At 49.5% G+C, this 16,066-nt stretch overlaps 1 protein-coding gene across 1 annotated transcript in view; it reads right to left on the bottom strand.

Annotated features, from left to right (window-relative positions):
* The window catches only part of DNMT3B (DNA methyltransferase 3 beta), a 42,038-nt gene extending 29,465 nt beyond the window's left edge, over nucleotides 1-12,573 (bottom strand). Inside the window, exons 1-7 of the mRNA XM_063147468.1 lie at nucleotides 12,438-12,573; nucleotides 11,001-11,089; nucleotides 7,315-7,467; nucleotides 5,389-5,529; nucleotides 4,045-4,203; nucleotides 2,870-2,977; nucleotides 2,122-2,263 (exon numbers count right to left, since the gene is read on the bottom strand). Coding sequence (XP_063003538.1) covers nucleotides 2,122-2,263; nucleotides 2,870-2,977; nucleotides 4,045-4,203; nucleotides 5,389-5,529; nucleotides 7,315-7,467; nucleotides 11,001-11,089; nucleotides 12,438-12,573 — 928 coding nt within the window. The remainder of the gene's footprint in view (nucleotides 1-2,121; nucleotides 2,264-2,869; nucleotides 2,978-4,044; nucleotides 4,204-5,388; nucleotides 5,530-7,314; nucleotides 7,468-11,000; nucleotides 11,090-12,437) is intronic.
* Between the last annotated feature and the right edge of the window lie 3,493 nt (nucleotides 12,574-16,066).

Raw genomic sequence — 16,066 nt, 5'->3', positions numbered from 1 at the left:
TCGATCACCAGAGGAGGTAATGGAGACCGTATCAGTACTCGGATTGGGGAACCCATAATGGGAGGCGGCAGTGGTGGCGTCTTAGGAGTAGAATTATTATTCTTTTCCTTTCTTTTCTTCGGCCGGGTTTCGGCCGGTGCTTTAGGCCTTTTTGCCTTTTTAGCAAGTTTTTTAGCCGCATTTTGCGCCGTAGAGTTCCCAGAGTTAGGGAGACTGATAGGCGGGTTTCTTGAGGTAGACGCGGTATTTTCGTCGATGGACGCCATATTGGGTTGACGCCCAGCGTCGACTGATTTAAGGGCCTTTTGCCACAAAAGAGATTTCAGTCTGTCTGCCCTGTTTTTCCTTGCTTGTCTGGAAAAGGACATACAGTGTTTACAGGACTCTACAATGTGGGTTTCTCCGAGGCACAGAAGGCAGAGGTTGTGTCCGTCGGATGGTGGCAATTTACTACCACACTGGCTGCACTTTGTAAACGGGGCCTTCGAGGCCATGCGCTCGGGGGAACGCTATGGATAATGTTACCCTTCTGATTTCTGTTCTTGTTTTCCTTATTATCTCCAGAGATGAAGAAGAAAAACACGGAGAGGAGAGAAGCAAGAAACGAAGAAGATCTCAGCAGAGGTGAGTAAGAAGTAACTCTAGTCCTGACGCAGCGAAAGCGGCGGCGGTCTCGAGGAACTGAGGGAGTGGGCGGGAACACCACATATATACGCCCTGACGGTGGGGGAGGAGTTCCCACCCAAAAGTTTCTCAGCTATTAAAAGTCCGATCGAGGCTCCGCGCAGGCGCAGAGCCCCATTAAGTGTGATGCACAGAGACCACGAAGAAGAACGGAAAGAAATAGTCAGAAACAGAGCGAGGCAGCTGCGCCAGAGGCAGATCGCAAGTTTGGTGATGACCTCTCAGGGGCGGCTCCAGGCCCAGTGCTGCCATAGAGGCAACTCAGGCGGCAGCCTAGAGCGCCAAGCAAACGAGGGCGCCGAACAGCGTACCCGGAAGCTGCTCTCCTAGAGCGGCTTCCGGGCGCACTGTTCCAAAGCCGCCGCCCCGGCCTCCGCCCAACCCCAGCGTCCTGGCTCCTTCGAAGCCAGGACGCTGGGGTTGGAGGCGGAGGCTTCAGTACGGCGCGCCAGGAAGCCACTTCCAGGCGCGCCGCTTCAAAGCCTCCGCCCCGCCCCCCAACCCCAGCATCCTGGCTTCAAAGCTGGGAGCGGGCGGCGAGCGAGGGGGGAGCCGGAGCAGTGAGTGAATGAGGGAGGGAGCGGGTGGGGGTGGCGAGTGTGCAGGTGAGGGCAGCGGGCGGGCGGTAAGTGAGCGAGCGAGCGAGCGAGCGAGGGGGCTAGCAGTGGGCGAACGGAGGGGCGGGGGGCAAGTGGGCAGGGGGGTAGTGGTGAGTGAGCGAGTGGGGGGAGCGGAGGCTTCAGAACGCGCCTGCTGAGGGCACAATATACTCTGGCGCCGGCCCTGGGTGGCTCCTGCCTTGAGACCCACGAAGGCTGCTTCTAGGCAGAATACGCAGCATTGAATAGACAGGATAACGTGGAGAGGAGGAGGGTTATGTACGCCGCCTTGGGTTCCTTGGCGGAAAAAAGGCAGGATACAAATGTAATAAATAAATAAATAAATAAATTGAACTAGCAAGGTGGGCCTGGTACACAAGGCAACGGTAGGGTGACCCTATGAAAAGGAGGACAGGGCTCCTGTATTTTTAACAGTTGTACAAGAAAAGGGAATTTCAGCAGGTGTCATTTGTATGCATGCAGCACCTGGTGAAATTCCCTCTTCATCACAACAGTTAAAGCTGCCCTCTTTTAAATCTGGTCACTCTCATATAGCTCCTGCAGCTTTAACTGCTGTGGTAAAGAGGGGATTTCACCAGGTTCTCCATATCTACAAAGGACACCTGCTGAAATTCCCCTTTTCTATGTAACTGTTAAAGATACAGGAGCCCGGTCCTCCTTTCCATAGGGTCACCCTAGGCAATGGGCCGTGTTCAAAATGGGGGCTGCAATGAGCAGATCTGGTGGAAGCGCGTTTCCTGCAGTGGCAGCCACGCATGACCGCCCCCCTCCTGCCAAAACCTCCTCCCGCCAAAGCCCGCAACTGCAAGCTCCCTACCTGTGGTCTTGGGGGGCTTCAGCGCTTTGCCTCCCATGGGCTTGAACCCGTTGTCAGCCCAGTCTACCATGGGCTTCAGCTTGTCTTCCAGAGAATCCCCCGGAGCGCTGGAGAACACTTTTCCGGCTCGGCTGCTCGCAACCTGCCGGGAGGAGGAAGAGGAGAAGTTTTTGCCAAAATCTCCCAGCAGCCTCAGTGGGCAGCCCAGCTTGTGGGTGGGTGCGGGGGGAGGGGGGGCAAAGGAGTTTGCTCGGTGCTCGCTAGCCACCGTCTCACTGCATTGGAATGTGCAAAAGTCGTTGAGACTCTTACCAAACAGAACCGGTGACTACAAAGTAGGGGGACTGGGGCCAAGACACACATCCAGCCCCTGCCAAAGAGCGGCTGTGGGATCTCATGGACGTGCCAGATCAGAGGCAAAACCCCAGAACGCTCCATCCTCCTCCTTGGAAGGCGAAGAAACGCCCTGTTCATCACAGAGAAAGACCAGGCAGGGGGCCGTTGGAACAGCTAGAAGCCTCATGAACCCGTTTCATCCCGTTCAGGAACTAAGAGAACTAATAAAATTGCACCTTACCTAGAGGGCCAACGTTCCTGCAGCAGCCAGCCCTACTGCCTTTGCATGTGAAGGAATGTTTCACCGCTGCTGCAGCTGCAACCCCGCTGGGTGCGAATGCCACCCACCCACCCCAGTGGCCAGGTTACACACGTCTCTGCCAATCCACTCCCACTCATTCTCCCTGTTTACCTCCAAAACATGAAGAACGGCTTGTCGATAGGACACCAGCTTGTTGAAGGTAGTGTTGTTGAAATGCTCCCGGAATGCCACCAGTCCCACCAGTTTGTCTGCAGAGACCTGCAGTGGGAAGGGCCATGGCTTAGTTTTAATGGGTGGGTGGGGTGGATGTCCATAGAAAGCAAGGGGGCCAGGGACAGACCTACGGCACTGTTTTATATGTCTGCCCCTCCTGTGAATCTCAGAAGATGTTTAAAGCGATAGGGAGAAGCAATGGGGTCTGGTGGGTCTGATGCCCGTGGGGTAGAGAATCCGCTCCGGGTTCCAGTCAGAAATCTAAAGGAACTCTATGACTGAAACCCGGAGCGGATTTACTACCCCACTGACGTTGGAGCTACTAGACACCATTACTAGTAGGGTAACGGAGCAGAGCTATTGTCAGTGTGAGTTCAGAGGATCTGGAGAAGGCCCTCACATCTAGCCTCAACCATCAACTCCCTGTGTGGGATTAAACAACTCAGTTTCCACCCCAAAGAGTTTGCAATATTGGGAGAAAAATGCTAGCCCACCTAACAAGGCTATCATAAGGATTGTTGAGTATTCTAAAGTACTACATAAAGGGCTCATGTTATTGTTATTCATTATTATCATTGTCATCATCTAGTACCCATAGATTTGTCATCGTTTCTCCCAACCTCTGGCAGAGGCAGGCAGCAACTTTGAGATCTGCCAAAGGAGGATTCGGCCTGCAAAGACTTCTTGTTCCTTCGTCAGTATTAACAGCTCAACTCTGTAATTCACACAGCAAGAAAGGCAAAGCAAGGCTAAGGAAGTCAGCACGCTCTGTCGCTCTCTCTCATTTATTTTATCAAAGGGGTGCGTGCCGGCGAACTAGCCGGTGGATCGTGCCCATGGCTGGCTTTTCCTTTTGCATTGGGTTTGGTTTTCCCTCTTTCACGGAGGGGGCAGGCCTCTTTGAAAGGGCGCGACGCCAAAGGGCATCGCTTGAATGTAAGCCTATGCGGCAGGGTCTTGCTATTTACTGTTTTACTCTGTACAGCACCATGTACATTGATGGTGCTATATAAATAAATAATAATAATAATAATAATTGAAATGCCACCGACCCCCTCGGGGTTGACTAAACGGCAGGTTCACTCGAGGGTCTCTCCTTCCGCTCCCCTCACCTCTGAAAACTTCCCATCGCCAAACCACTTGACCCAGCGCATCCCGGGGGCCGCTGGGCGGTTGGACGTGGCCTTCCACGACACCACGATGGCGGGCCACCAAGCGAAGCCTTTGATCTTCCCCCATACCAGCTCCCCGATCCTAAAATCCTTTCCATCCTGCAAGCCAAGTGAGACAAAGGTATACAAACAAAAGGGATTATAATTCATGGAGCTCACGGGAGGCATCACGTAGCCATCATGACTAAGAGGTTGACCAAGGCAATTAATTAGTCATGACCATGATACAGCACCTCCAGTGAATACCTGTGCTGTGAGGTCATCGGCTCTGCCTGTCAGCCTCCCAGAGGCCGTTGGCTAGCCAGGGTTGGGGATGGATGCAGCTGGGACTAGCAGAACTGCCCCGGTCTGAGCCACAATGATCTGCTTATGTTCTTATAGAGCAGCCTTCCTCAACCTGGGGCGCTCCAGATGTGTTGGACTGCATCTCCCAGAATGCCCAGGAGTGAGTTGCTGGGTCGGAGCGATGGTCCATCTTTTAGACCAGCCTTCCTCAACCTGGGGCGCTCCAGATGTGTTGGACTGCATCTCCCAGAATGCCCCAGCCAGCAGAGCTGGCTGGGGCATTCTGGGAGTTGGAGTCCAACACATCTAGAGCGCCCCAGGTTGAGGAAGGCTGTTATAGAGCGTCACAGCTCTATAGAACTTCCAGATTCAGAGGCAGTCAACCTGAGTAGCAGATGCTGGAGGCAAGCAATGGGGGGCAGCCATTGCCCCCAGGCCCTGATTCTGGTCTTCCCTGGGGGCTATCTGACTAGCCACTGTATAGCGGGCTTGTCGGACCCCTTTGGTGGTGATCCAGCTTCAAGGTTCTTCTGAGGTTTCTATCAAGCGGCTTGGAGGAAAAGCCCCGGGGGTTGAGGGCTGGAATTCTGCACAGCAGTGATCCCCACCGCCAACAGCAGAACCCATCGCAACCTTCGTTCAAACCATTTAATGACTCATCTACTTTGTAAACCGCCCAGAGAGCTTCGGCGATGGGCCAGTACATAAATGTAATAAATAGATAAACTAAAATAATAAAACTGTGATTTTTTAATCCGGCTGCTATATTTTTAAGCTGCTGCTTTGCATAATTGTTGTCTTTTGTTTAGCTTGTGGATCTGTAAGTTGCCCAGAGAGCACTTGTGCTAAAAGAGGGGGATAAAAATCACTTGAACCCAAAAGTCTGACTTGTGATCCTAGCTGGGACTGACCCCCAGACCTGCTTGGCTTCAGCAGGAGAACTCCGTCAGCCCCCTCTGTGGCCAGCATGGCTGGGACACCTCTGCAGCTTGCTCCTACCTGGTATTCTTCCATACTTCTCAGCCCCCCTGAGTAGTGGCATCTATTTGGGACCCCAGTGTTGCTGGTGTTATGGCTGGATTCCATGGAGTTTTCCTCTGAGAAGTCAATTTGGAAGTTTGCAGAGATCCTCTTGGAATACTGGTGAGAGGAAGAAGGAATTGAATTTCCATCAGGACTAAAGGAGGAGAGACTCCAAAGGAGACAGAAGAGACAGCAGCCAACCATCACAATGGGATGAATCATCCTTGTCTGTTATGGCCCAGAAACTAGGGCTGAAGGCTACTGAAGATCCCCATCCCATTTCCCACACATATACGCATCCCATGAGGACTACCATGATTATTTGTGATATAATAATAATAATAATAATAATAATAATAATAATAATAATAATAATATTTCTTACCCGCCTCTCCCTCTGGATCTAGACAGGGAACAACATTAGAATCATAGAATAGCAGAGTTGGAAGGGGCCTACAAGGCTATCAAGCCCAACCCCCTGCTCAATGCAGGAATCCACCCTAAAGCATCCCTGACAGATGCTTGTCCAGCTGCCTCTTGAAGGCCTCTAGGGTGGGAGAGCCCACAACCTCCCTAGGTCACTGATTCCATTGTCGTACTGCTCTAACAGTCAGGAAGTTTTAATATATTGTATTAAATACAATATAATACAAAAAACTTGTTAAAAGAGAATATAAAACCAATACAATATTAAAATAACAATCACAACATCTTAACATTCTCAGGTTTAAAATTCATCTGGGTAGGCCTGTTGGAAGAGACTAGTCTTTGTAGCTGTCTTAAGCTCAGAGAGAGCATTAAGTTGACGAATCTCCTCCAGCAAGCCATTCCTGGAGGCGGCAGAAGAGAAGGTTCTCTGGGTAACAGTTGTCAGCCTAGTTGTGGCTGACTGGAGTAAACGCTTCCCAGAGGACCTGAGTGTGCGGGGCGGATTGTACGGGAGAAGGCGATCCCGCAGGTAGCCTGGACCCAAACCATGTAGGGCTTTAAAGGTGATAACCAACACTTTATATTTCGCCCGGAAACTACTTGGCAGCCAGTGAAGAGATTTTAAGACGTGTAATGTGGTATACCGGTGACCAGCCTGGCTGCCATATTTTGAACTAGTTGAAGTTTCCGGACTAGGCACAAAGGTATCCCTATGTGCAGTGCATTGCAAGAGTCGAGCCTCGAAGTTACCATAGACACATACCAGTGAAGAAAGCTGGGTTCATAGAATCATAGAATAGCAGAGTTGGAAGGGGCCTACAAGGCCATCAAGTCCAACCCCCTGCTCAGTGCAGGAATCCACCCTAAAGCATCCCTGACAGAGGGTTGTCCAGCTGCCTCTTGAAGGCCTCTAGTGTGGGAGAGCCCACCACCTCCCTAGGGAACTGATTCCATTGTCGTACTGCTCTAACAGTCAGGAAGTTTTTCCTGATGTCCAGCCGGAATCTGGCTTCCTGTAACTTGAGCCCGTTATTTCGTGTCCTGCACTCTGGTAGGATCGAGAAGAGATCCTGGCCCTCCTCTGTGTGACAACCTTTTAAGTATTTGAAGAGTGCTTTCATGTCTCCCCTCAATCTTCTCTTCTCCAGGCTAAATAGGCCCAGTTCTTTCAGTGTCTCTTCATAGGGCTTTGTTTCCAGACCCGATCATCCTGGTTGCCCTCCTCTGAACACGCTCCAGCTTGTCTGCGTCCTTCTTGTATTGTGAAGCCCAGAACTTATTTCTGGGCTATAACCTCTCCTGGGCTAGATCAGGAGAGGTTATTTGGCCTCTCCTGATCTAGCAGTGCAAAGTACCACCTGCAGCCCTGGGACATTTTCAGGATCACAAGTTAGACCTCTGTGTTATTTCCCTGGAAATGCCCCGTTGGCAGGCGCCAACCTGAACCAACGCCTTACCCACGAGGAACCCTACCCTGATTTTGTGTCGCTCCTTGAAGCCCTCCACACTTTCCACATCATCTTTCGGTTTCTTCTCCTGTGAAGCTGGTCCAGCCTGAAAGACTATGCGGGGTGGGGGCTTCTGCCGCAAGCTGTTCTCCCAACCAGCGTTACCACGTGTCCGTACCTGGGGACCAAGGCGACAGAGGCAGCTTATTGCCTAAATTCTCCTCATGCAAACAATTTATTTATTCATTTATTTATTACATTTTTATATCGCCCAATAGCCGAAGCTCTCTGGGCAGTTCACAAAAATTAAAACCATAATAAAACAACCAACATGTTAAAAGCACAAATACAAAATACAGTATAAAAAGCACAAATGGGAAAGACTCCGCTTTCATCGTTCTCCCCTTATACAAATCTATGGTGCGACCACACCTAGAATACTGTGTATACTTCTGGCCACCAAACCTAAAAAAAAAGGTATTGTACAGCTGGAAAAAGTGTAGAAAGGAGCAACGAAAATTATCCAGGGGCAGCAACAACTCCCCTAAGAGGAAAGGTTACAAGAGCTGGGACTGTTTAGCTCAGAGAAAAGAAGAGTTAAGGGGAGACCTGGTAGAGGTGTACAAAATGATGCACGGAGAAAGTGGATACGGAGACATTTTTCTCCCTCTCTCATAGAATCACAAAACAGTAGAGTTGGAAATGGCCTATAAGGACATAAAGTCCAACCCCTTGCTCAATGCAGGAAGCCACCTTAAAGCATCGCTGACAGAGGGTTGTCCAGCTGCATCTTGAAGGCCTCTAGTGTGGGAGAGCCCACAACCTCCCTAGGGAACTGATTCCATTGTCATACTGCTCTGACAGTCAGGAAGTTTTTCCTGATCTGGCTTCCTTTAACTTGAGCCCATTATTCCGTGTCCTGCACTCTGGGAGGATCGAGAAGAGATCCTGGCCCTCCTCTGTGTGACAACCTTCCAAGTATTTGAAGAGTGCTATCACGTCTCCCCTCCATCTTCTCTCCTCCAGGCTAAACATGCCCAGTTCTTTCAGTCTCTCTTCATAGGGCTTTGTTTCCAGACCCCTGATCATCCTGGTTGCCCTCCTCTGAATACCCTCCAGCTCGTCTGCATCCTTCTTGAGCTGTGGTGCCCGGAAGACTGGAAGAACTGGGCATGTTTAGCCTGGAGAAGATCTAATACTAGAACCCATTGGGCTCATCATCCGATGAAACTAGTGGGAGATGCACAACAGACAAAAGGAAGACCTTCTTTACACAATGCATAGTTAAACTATGGAATTCGCTATCACAAGAACGTTGTGATGGACTACGTAGTTAAAAGGGGATTGGACAAATTCCTGGAGAAGGCTATCAATGGCTACAAGTCCTGATGGCTCCATGCTGCCTCCAGTATTAAGAGGCAGTATGCCAGGCAGCTGGTTGGCTAGTATGCGAACAGAGTGCTGGACTAGATGGACTCTTGGGCCTTTGCTAGACCTACCTGGGAATCCGTGCAGGAGGAGGGGCGAGCCCGTGGTACAAGTAGCACGGGCCATCGCTCCAATCCAGACATCAGACGTGACGGGCTGCAGGAAAGCCGTGTCGCGTCCGCCATTTTTGGAAAATTCTTAAAGGGCAGGGTGCGCAGGAGTGCACCAACGACGAAAGGTAACATTGTTTTTTTTAAAAAAAACATTTCCTCCTGCCCCCGATCTCCCCACCCCCAATCTCCCCCCGGCTCCAATCTCCTCCTCCCCGATCTACCCCCCCCCAGTTCCGATGGGCCCAGCACTCCTGTGGAGCGCTGCGCCCCATCCATCGCTTTTCCCAGCTACTCGCGAGTAATTGCTGTAGCTGGGAAAAGCAGCAGGATGGCCTACACGCTCAGCCCGAGGGAAATACCAGGCTACAACGAGAGCCTGTTACCTTGGGGCAAGGGAGGGTTGACCCCTGCCTGAGCCCGGGATCCCCTGTGTGTCATCTGAACGCACAGGGGCGAGCCCGGGGTTCATCCTGGGCTAACCCATGGTCTAGCAAAGGCCTTGGTCTGATCCAACACAGCTCCTCTTATGTACATCAGGAAAAGAGCAAAATGCCCCATTCAAGGCAGTGGAACAACAGAAGAGTCAGGGTTATGGGAGTTTGGACACAGCATAGGTCCAGCTATGGAATTCACTACCACAAGATGTGGTGATGGCCACCAATTTGGATGGCTTTAAAATGGAGTTGGATCTATTCCTGGAGGTGAAGGCTGTCCATGGCTACTGCTCCTGATGGTTACGTGCTAACTCCAATATCGGAGGCAGTAAACCTATATGCATCAGTTGCTGGGGAACATGGGTGGGAGGGTGCTGTTGCTTCATGGCCTGCTTTCTTGGTCCCTGGTCAACAGTCGGCTGGTCACTGTGTGAACAGAGTGCTGGACTAGATGGACCATCCATCAGGGCACTTCTGATGTTTTTATGTTGATGCAATGAATAGGAAACACAGCATTCAACTTCAAGAGCAGACTTTGGTGGGTGGAGAATCTTTATCAGGGACATGCATCTTCTACGGTTCCCCGATTGCATTGGCTATTGCACGGAATTTGCTATCTGTAGTCAAACGCATCATTCCGAGAATCTCAATTTTTGGCGCACACACACCAAGCGAAATGCAGCTCACTAGCCAAGACTGGCGGCCTGCCAATTAAGAGATAAACCTGGTCTCTTAGGTCACTTCCAGCCCTGTATCAGAGGATGGGAAGGAGGCTCAAGCAAGGCTTCCTTATTTATTTATTTATTTAATTTATATTTATATACCGCCTCACAGCCGAAGCTCTCTGGGCGGTTCACAAAAGCTAAAAACAGTGAACATTAAAAATATACAAAATTTAAAAACCATCAGAGACATGAAAACAGTATACTGTCATTCCCCGTCACACACTCAAATCCAACAGCCAATCAGCATTCACTCCAAAATGCCATTCACTCACTTCCCCTCCCAACAGAATTAACTACTTACCAGCTTTATCATATGAAGTCTAAATGGTATTTACATATCAGTTATATAGCATATAACAGTGAAACATCACAAAGCTCTTTCCACACTCTGAGCATTTATAGGGCTTCTACCCTGTGTGATTTCCTTGATGCCATTTAAGGCTTAATCTACTGCTGAACCTTTCCCACACTCAGAACATTGGTAGGGCTACTTCTGTGTGTGGGTATTTTGATCTGCTTTCAGGGTGAAGTTGTGAGTGAAATGCTTTCCTGACAAAGAACCTGGAAGTAGGACGCTGCTACTGCTGCTGGCAGGGAATTGGATTCGGTGATCCCATGAGGTGCCTTCAAGCTCTAGGGACCTATAGCCACTGCAACCATGACCTTTAACCTTTCTCAAAATTCAGCATACTCTGGGCAAGGGAGTGAGAGCAAGCAAGGAAAATGGCCACTGCAGAGAAGAGGGGAAAACAGAGAGAACGGGATAGGCGGGTGGAGGCCAAAAATGGCACCTGCTGGATCAGAGGCAATCTCCATTTAGTTCAGCATTCGGTTTCTGACTGGGGCCATCCAGGAGCTTCTGGGAAGCCCCCAGGCATGACATGAAGGCAAGAGCCCCTCCCTACAAACATGGCACAACGTTGCAAACATGAAAGGTCAATCCATGCACACCTTCCGAGTAGGAAGGACCCAGAGTACACAACTTGGCATCCAGCACATGGAAGAACTTACCTCCTGGCCTTCCTTAGGGATCTCATCAACCACATCTCCCTTCTTCTTCTCCTTTGTCTTGTGAGACAGTTTTTCTGAGTCACCGGCATCTGCATCGAGGAGAACGTTGTCTCGAGTTAACAGGAAAGCCTGGACGTTTTCCCCACCTGTTCTCCAGAAATCAGGTTGGGATAAACCGCAGCCTCTGGGAAACATCCCGTTCGAAATGTGTTCATCCCACTCTGTTCAGCCACAGGTGGCTTCTGGTGGTACCACAGGCGAACTTTTCTCGAGTTCTTCCTTCCTTCTGTTGCCCATCACAGCCTCCCCCCTCCTAGTGCCCCCCAGATATGTTGAACTGAAAGTTCCATAATCCCCCAACACATCTGGAGGGCACCAGGTCGGGGAAGGCACGCTCACCAGTTGTCCAAAGCTGCACTGGGGCCTTGATGGTCCATCTTCCATGCACTAGGCACCTGATGATTCTGAGCCCGCCCACTTCCCCCAGAGTTCCCGGACCCCAGGTTCAGCAGCCTATCCACGCCCAACCAACTGTTCAGTATGGCTCCAGCTCCTTTAGCTGGCCTTAAACAAAGCAGAACAGACAGCGACGTTGAGAGGCTACCAACATGCCTTTGACCCCCTCCATGCTTACAAATCCCAGGACTTTCCATGGGCTCCTTTTCGGCCCCTGTGTTTTGCAAGCATCTCCTCAAGCTGGCCATGGATCACCAGTTGCCTCCTCCTGAGCAAGAAGCCCAAGCTGACTATGCTTGCTTGTTTGGCCGAGTCGCTGGTAAATCCACGGCCCATTGGCTCTACGGAAGGGGTAGCAACCGGGAAGGTCAGCAAAAGGACGGCATGGCCAAACAAGGCAGCCTCCCTCCAATTCACTGCTCCTCTTTTTAAGACCACCACCACACAACCCCTATCGTTCTTCTGAGCACAACCAGGGCCTGTCCTACCACTAGGCAAAATAGGAACATTGTGGGGCTGCCTTCTACTGAGTCAGACCCTGGGTCCACCTAGCCCAGTATTGTAGCACTGACTGGCAGCCGGTTTCCCAGGGTTTTAAGCAGGAGTTTTTCCCCTGCCCTACCTGGAGATGCCAAGGCTCAAACTGGGCTCTTCTGCATGCAAAGCCAGGGCTCTGTCACACTGAGCTACGGTCCTTCCCCCTATGGGCCTCCTCCAAGTGAGGAGGCCACCTCAGGCAGCCGTTTTGGGTGTCCTGAAAGGGCAGCAAAATGAGTAGTCACTTATTGTTGTTGTGTTTTCGCAGCTGGGAACAGGGAGAGGATCTTCTGCTCCCGAGTGCCAAAATATTTTGACTGGCCTCAAGCACAACAGTTTTGGGAATCACACAGTCTGACCTGGCAGGTGTTCAGGGCTCCTCTAACAACTGATGGGAATGAAAGAGCTGCGGGAACAGGGGCTGCACTCTCTCCACCACCATACCTGACTTCGTCCGCTTCCCTTTGACTGCCAACGTGGGCTCTCGCTTGTCTTCGGCTTCGTCGCTGCAGCTCCCGTTGAGCAAAGCCAGATTTTCATCGTTTTCCGTCTCCCAGCTGGCATGCCTTTCCCTCTTCATCTTAACCTTCGGGATGGGCTTTCAGGAAATGTGGTCTTCAGCTAACACCAAAAACAGTACACATCAATTTACACCATTAAGTTTATTGGGAAATCTCACCATTGTTCTGTGCTTATTCATTCTTCTAAATGTGACCCAGGAAGTGAAGTCAAAGCACGGCCACACAATGAACAGGCAGAGTTAATTTTCAATGGAAAGAAGTCCTACGCTTGGGTTTCAGCCAATGTTCATCTAACTGAAGTCCCGTTCACTTCGACGTCTCTACCTCAACCAGGACCAACATTGGAAACAGACCATTGTACTTAAACGGCACCACTTTGGGGTGTATCCATAAAAACAAGAAACCATGAAAGAACAGCGAAATCTTCGAGTTGTGTTGGCTAAAAGCAATATCCAGCCTGAAATGGGTAGGGTAGGGTATGAATTTATTTATTTATTTATTTATTTTATTGCATTTATATACCGCCCCCCAGCCGAAGCTCTCTGGGCAGTTTACAACAATTAAATGAATACATATTACATACTTATGAATCAAATGAATACATTCATCAATAAAATCCCCAGATCTGTTCTTCTCAATCCTGCCCCCTAAGGCTACAGACACATTTAGTTGATGTATATTAATCAATACTGATAATAAAGGAAGTTCAAGAGTGATTGTGTGAGAAAAAGGAAAACGCGTATGTGAATGAGTGACAGGATTGTATGAAAGGTTTCAAAAAGGTTTTTAAATGTTGTTAGTTGAAACAAAGCTTGTGAACTTTTAAAAATAAATTTTGATTGTTTTGTTTTAAAACTACCACAAAAATCCCACGTGTCTGTTTGGCATTTATCATCTAAAGTTTACTCATTTAACACCCACTCTGACAATCATTCACCTCAGCACATATAACTCACAGTGTTTTATTTTATATATTAAAATCCATCTCCATTTAAACCCCTTTCTCCACATAGTTTGGAGGAAGGTGGTTTTTGTCCCTTGCCTCAGGCGTATCAAGTGGTGGGTGGTGCTTGGCTTGAGCAGGGAGTAGCCGCGGCCGGGTCTGTTATTCAGAGCCTGTGTCGTGGCAGGGCCCAATACACCAAAAGATTCCAGCATACTGTAACTTAAAGCTCTCACTACCATCACTAAGCTTTAGGAAAGGCATTTCTACATTTTAGGATGGGGAGGGGGAAACCTATGCAAAATCTGGGAAGCCACCAAAGAGTTGGTGGTCAAGGGAAAGCCATTGGAACCAGGGGAACACGGTATGGAGAGGGACGGATTGGGACCCCATTAGGGCCAAAGATTTGTCCTAAAATTTCTCATCCCTGCACTAATGCTGACACCACATGGACACTCTGAGACCCAACCAAGTTTAGGCGAGGGCAACTGGAATATTCTATAGTAATGTATTATTTATTTATTTATTTATTTATCATTTAAAGCATTTTTATAGCACCGCCTCACCATTTCTGGCATCGAGGCACTTTACAATCTCATATAAAACAATTCCATTAAAAACCCTCAACCCACATTAAGAGAATTCCATTAAAACCCTCACCCTGAAACCATTAAAAGCCCTCAACTGCAATTTAAACCACCCCCTCCCCAAACTCTTGTGAAAATAAAAAATGCCTTACATAGGGTGACCATATGAAAAGGAGGACAGGGCTCCTGTATCTTTAACAGTTGCATAGAAAAGGGAATTTTAGCAGGTGGCATTTGTATATATGGAGAACCTGGTGAAATTCCCTCTTCATCACAACAGTTAAAGCTGCAGGAGCTATACTAGAGTGACCAGATTTAAAAGAGGGCAGGACACCTGCAACTTTAACTGTTGTGATGAAGAGGAAATTTCCCCAGGTTCTCCATATATACAAATGACACCTGCTGAAATTCCCTTTTCAATACAACTGTTAAAGATACAGGAGCCCTGTCCAAATTTTCATATGGTCACCCTACCTTAGAAAGGCGTTTGAAGCAATTGAGAGTGGGAGCCTGTCTAATCTCCAGTTGCACATTATTCCATAACCGGGGGCCAGCCACTGAAAAAGCCCTGGCCCCCGCACCTTCCAATTTGTAGCGGGGGACCATCAGGGCACCCTGCTCCTGAGAGCGAGTCTGCCAATGGTGAGACCCAGGAGAAAGGCGAGTGCTCAGGTATCCAGGACCCAAGCAATGCAGGGCTTTATACATGGTCAACAAGACCTTGTAGCAACTGTCATCACAGCACCTTTTCTGAACCCACTCTGTAATACCCAGTGCAGCCCTCAGAGAACTGGGACCAGTCTGCCGTTGAACTGGTGTAGACATGCGCCAGCCTTTTGCTGCCAGGGGAGGCAGAGCAGGAGAATGGCTTGCTACTGGAATGAAGATGGACAACATCCCTTTCCTTCTCAGCCAAAGCAGAGGCTGACTTTATCACGGTCCAAGGCTATTCAGCATTTCTAAGGGATTGTTTGCATGGGGCGTTATGTAAAAAGCTGCTCTGGAAGGTGCGATAAAAATGGATTTTCACTTACAAGGCCAAGGTTAAATGAGCCCAAGAGAGCTTCTCACTTCAACCACAGAATCAGTAGCATTTTCCCCAGAGAATAGCTATGCTGCCTCCTCCCTGGGACTAAATTCTATCGCAGCCCCATCACGATAATAATTTGTCTGGGATCCGTCGGCCATCTTTTCCTCCCCGATTCCAGTAATAATTGTGTCAGGATCACCGGCAAAGCTCTGCCACTGGCCAGAAATCTCAGGTTTCCTGAGCATCTTAGGGAAGCAATTTCCAAGTTTCTAGCTCTTGTGAAAGCAACAGTGAGGAGGGCGAAGGAGCCTCGCTTTGCAGGAACCGAGCGCGATGCCTTAATAAGTGCCCCAGAATCTTCTGCGATGCGCAAGGATCCTGCAACTCACAAATCGATGTAGGAGCTGCCCCGTGAAGGTAGAAAGGTTGAAAAATCCTGGTTTACATGAACAGGATCGGGAAAGTTGAACTGGATCACAGATTGCATCCTTGACATCTTCCTATATGAGCCCACACATCAGCTGAGATCCAGTCCGCTGGTTTTGTTCCATGCTTATGTTGTAGATTCATATGATGGCAGTTAGGAGCAGCAGGGACTTCACTGTGATGGCTCATAAGGCTGCCTGAGGAAGGCCTCATCCTTATGATGCAAGTTGACTTCTCTGGCTATTCTGTTTCCGATGTATTTTCTTCTTATAATGTTTGGTTATTATCATCATCCCCTCCATTTCTGATGTTCAGGCTGTGAGTGCCGTTGCTCATGGAGCCAAAACATCAACACTCATGCAGGAAAAGGAGGTCTCAGCAGACTTGGTGGAACTCAATCCAGACAAGACTGAGTTGCTGCTGGTGGGTGGTTCTTCTGATCGGATGGGGGGGGGTGTTCAACCGGTTCTGGATGGGGTTGCACTCCCCCTAAAGGAGCAGGTTCGTAGCTTGGGGGTTCTCCTAGAACCATCTCTGTCACTTGAGGCTCAGGTGGCCTCGGTGGC

The sequence above is a fragment of the Elgaria multicarinata genome, chromosome 1, assembly GCF_023053635.1.
Source record: "Elgaria multicarinata webbii isolate HBS135686 ecotype San Diego chromosome 1, rElgMul1.1.pri, whole genome shotgun sequence".
Lineage (NCBI taxonomy): Eukaryota > Metazoa > Chordata > Lepidosauria > Squamata > Anguidae > Elgaria > Elgaria multicarinata.
The sequence above is the reverse complement of the archived record's forward strand: the minus strand, read 5'-3'. Positions and strand labels throughout refer to the sequence as shown.